We start from the raw sequence: 3,894 nt of genomic DNA on the forward strand, positions 1-3,894 counted from the left end.
ACATACATACATACTCTAACATGGACAAAGATCCATTTTAAAAAGACACCATTACAATTCTCAATGGTGAAATTAGTATCAAGAGATTCGTTGTTATTAACATGTGAGAAGTTTAGTATACAAACTGAGTTTTGTTAATGAGGGCTCATACACTGTTCAGCAGAAAAATGTAATTTTATTCAAGTGTAAAATTGCAACAACTAGAACTCTCCAGCGCTTCCATTACCGTATACCATTACTTATTTTAGCTTTAGCATCTTTGCTTTTCAAATTAATATTGTTATGTAGCAGTATAAAAAATAAATATATTTAGTTTTACACTTTTAAACCAAATAATATCTATAACTAGCAGTCGGACACACTCATGAAGGTGCTGATAAACATATTTCCTGGTTTTATGGGAAATAAATTATATACAGGGTTAACAGGAGACTGCTGAATAACAATGCTGCAACAAGTGCGACAAACATTTGCAAAAACTAACTACCAATATTCAGAGTGAGACTAGATTTTGTATCTGTTATTTATGTTGACATGATGAGAACTTCTTCGTACACACAGGCTTTTGCTCAGGTTTGCTGTATAGTTATACACATACAGATATACAGTGGTGTATTATACAAGTTCAAGTATTTTCTGCATTATTGTGGTGCTATGCTAGCACAACACAATTATGTATGGCAAAAAAAAAAAAAGCATGTTTCTCATTGACAGTGCAAAGCCACCTCAAAACATCAAACAAATAAATGACCGCAAACATTACAGTGGCAAGTGCACATGCAATTATACAACAAGTCTTCCTGGAAAGAAAAAGTTTAAAGTGATCCATTAACTGTTCGCTATTCTGCAGGGACTGAGTCAGGACCCTCGTCCTGCAGGACAGCTGTCTCTAGGAAGTCAGAGGTGGGCGTGTCAGGTGGCTCCTGAGAGAGCTCTTCAGAGCATCTGCTCACAGTGGGCGAGATCACATCTGGACTTGTGTCACATGACTCTGTGCTCTGCTCTGAGGTGGCTGTGGTAGTAGTTGTGGCAATGCTTGGGGGAACTGGGTCAAATTCATCATCATCTTCCTCAGAAATGGGCGACTCATGGATGTCTGTCAGGAAAAATACATTGTTTAAAAAATTCTATTTACAGTGCCGTGAAAACATATTTAGCTTCTTCCTGATTTCTTAGTTATTTGCATATTTGTTACACATGTTTAAGATCATTAAGCAAATTTTAATATTAGACCAAGATAATCCGGCTAAGTACAAAATGCATGTTTGCCATCTAAACCCACCTGGTCCTGTGTGAATAAATAAACCTGATAAACGTATAAACTGTCACCCTTGGCAGCAAGAACTACAGTCAAGTGCTCTGTTAGTTTTACACCAAAAAAAGGGACTGCAACCTTTTAAGTTTAACTTAAGTCTCATCAACCCTCAGATTATTTTCTTGATGTAAATATTTTTGTGAGAGAAGATGATTTGGTGTTTTCTTTTGGGTCAGCAGTGGTTTTAGCCTTGGAACTCTCCCATAGATGCCATTTTTCTCTAGTCACTTTCTTATTGTTGATTCATGAACACTGACTATAACTGATCTCAAATGTTGTCCTGGGGCCTTCTCTGATCTGCTGAATGAGTCGTTGATTTACTCTCAAGTAATTTTTGTAGGCCACCCTCTCCTGGTAAGGTTCACCATCGTTTTCTCCATTTGCAGATTTTGATTCCCTTTGTGGTTCGCAGGAAATGGTTTGGTAACCTGAAATATCAGTCAACTGTGTTTCTCAGCTGTTTCTTTATATTGTGGCATGAGCTGCCGTTTTTGAGATCTTTAAGCTTACCTCACTTTGTCAGGTTTAGTAATTTACTGATTCAACAATTCCAGCAGTAATCAGGCCACTAGTGAGGCTAATGAAAGTGAACTTAATCACAGTTAATTCAAGTTTCAAGGGGTGGGGAGGGGGAAGGGGTAATTAAATATCCACAGAGAGCCAGGTGAGATCGGATGGCTTTTCCCCCCCAATAAATGAAATCATCATTTAAAAACTGCATTTTGTATTTATTCTGATTATATTTGTGTAATATTACCATTTACTTGATAATCTGAAACATGCAAATGTGAAATATGAAAAAAAAGAAGAAGAAAGAAATCAAGTTGTGATGAATAGAAATCAAACAACTCACTGCTGAAAGCTTCTGGATACTGCTTAGCTATCTTTCCTTTTAGTGTCCTGGAGAGGCAGAGAAAGCCTGTGATTAAAGGTGTATTTTTTGTTTTTGCATGGTGGGAGTAGTAGACACTAACCTGATCCTTCTAAAGATGCTGTCCAGATCTTTCTTCATCTCCACAAGAGTGCGAGTGTGGAGTAGGAAACGCTCGTTCATCTGCTGCAGGCGTACATTAGACAGCCCATTAAAGTTGATCAGCATTTCATTGGTTTTCTCAAAACGGTCGAGCCTGTTTTCACAACAGTTAACCAGAGAAACAGAAATCTTAATCTCAGACACAAATGAAACGACCCCAAACAGCAGACATAGTTTATATTTCATGGCACCACTGGGCCCAGTCTGGTACTCACATGTGTCTCTGAGCCTGGATGATGGCGTTAACATCCTCAGAGTTGACCATGCTCAGCATCCGATTGCAGAACACGTCAGATGCCGTGTGCTCCACCATGATGACGAGCAAGCCGAAAAAACTGCAATTGGAAACATTTATTCATAACTGCATGAGCCAAAATATCCAGAAATGTAAACACAGGCATTTAATCAACGAGAAAGAAATAAGCTAGATTTGTAAACGCTAATTAAATCAGAGACAGTCAATTCCAGCTGTGAATTGTTTATTCACCGCATGCTGTGCCGGTGTTTAACTGCCCTCCAGCTCCCTGTTAGCACCCCAAACCAACCACCGCAAGATTAGTACGCTAGCTACCGAGCCGTAATAATAATAAATGGAACTACAAAGTTTACATTACTTACCTGAGCTCGGACGATGGCTATCTGTAGAGTTTGGACGACTACGCAGCAGATTAAGACTATATTTGACACCTGGCTGTAAAACAAAAACAACCCACTTCCATATGTTTTTCAAGTTCCTGTCACGAGACCAACGCTTCCGGTCTAAGGTTTTGTTTGTTTATTTTCGTTGTTGTTTTTTCATTAGTTTTCGTTAATAAGCTGTTTATATTAACTTATATATTTTTCAGTGAATTAAAATTAAATCGATATGTTTAATTCTACTGAGCCACGTCATTGTGTTTTATTTCGTTTTTACGTGCCATTCTTCCGCAATTTTATTTGTTTTTTCCCTACTGAGCTAATATGATTCCAGACAATTTCTTCTGTTTAACTGAGATCATTCTTGACTTTAGTGAAATGTCTTCTTTTGTCATTATAATGTTATTTTATTGAGCTGCTGTTCTTTATTTAAGGTACTTTCTGACAGTGTTTTGTTTTGGTCGCTGCAGAAGAGAAAGTTCTTAATTGCATTATTGTTTGCAAGTCATGGACGGAAGCTTCAGTGACAATGAAATACACGACATATTTTGAGACCTGTCCGGGATATATCCCGCCTCTCGCCCGGTGACAGTTAGGATAGGCTGCAGCACAACTATGCGAGGAAAAACGAATGCATGCATGGAATATATTTCGAGTGTATATGACCTTTAATGTTTAAGCCTTACAGTGAACTTGAAGAGCAGCAACATAATTAGCCTCATGTACATTTGAACTGCTATGTTTCTCTCTCTTAAAAAAAATAGTGTAATAGTGTAATAGAACTGCTTTTGCTTCAGAACTGCTTCTTTGTGGCATAGATTCAGCAAGGTGCTTCAATCAGTTCTGAGATATTTTGGTTCAGATTGACATTATGGCATCACACAATTTCTGCAGATTTGCCAGCTGCAGA

General features: G+C 37.9%; 1 protein-coding gene across 1 annotated transcript; it reads right to left on the minus strand.

Moving 5' to 3' along the window:
- Positions 1-313: 313 nt before the first annotated feature.
- Positions 314-3,096, minus strand: kxd1 (KxDL motif containing 1). The gene is made up of 5 exons (XM_005745941.1): positions 2,967-3,096; positions 2,564-2,683; positions 2,290-2,442; positions 2,169-2,215; positions 314-1,096 (listed from the first exon to the last, which is right to left on the minus strand). Exons 2-5 carry the CDS (start codon positions 2,659-2,661, stop codon positions 840-842), a joined length of 555 nt encoding a protein of 184 aa, XP_005745998.1. The 5' UTR covers positions 2,662-2,683; positions 2,967-3,096; the 3' UTR covers positions 314-839.
- Positions 3,097-3,894: the final 798 nt, after the last annotated feature.

This window comes from Pundamilia nyererei, unplaced genomic scaffold (genome assembly GCF_000239375.1).
Source record: "Pundamilia nyererei isolate P.nyererei 1_Seehausen unplaced genomic scaffold, PunNye1.0 scaffold00170, whole genome shotgun sequence".
Lineage (NCBI taxonomy): Eukaryota > Metazoa > Chordata > Actinopteri > Cichliformes > Cichlidae > Pundamilia > Pundamilia nyererei.

Coding starts and splice junctions, on each gene's coding strand:
- kxd1 (XM_005745941.1), bottom strand. CDS start 2,661: ATGGTGGAGCACACGGCATCTGACGTGTTCTGCAATCGGATGCTGAGC. Junction 2,443..2,563: donor ATCCAGGCTCAGAGACACAT/GTGAGTACCAGA, acceptor TTGTGAAAACAG/GCTCGACCGTTTTGAGAAAA. Junction 2,216..2,289: donor AGCATCTTTAGAAGGATCAG/GTTAGTGTCTAC, acceptor CTGCCTCTCCAG/GACACTAAAAGGAAAGATAG.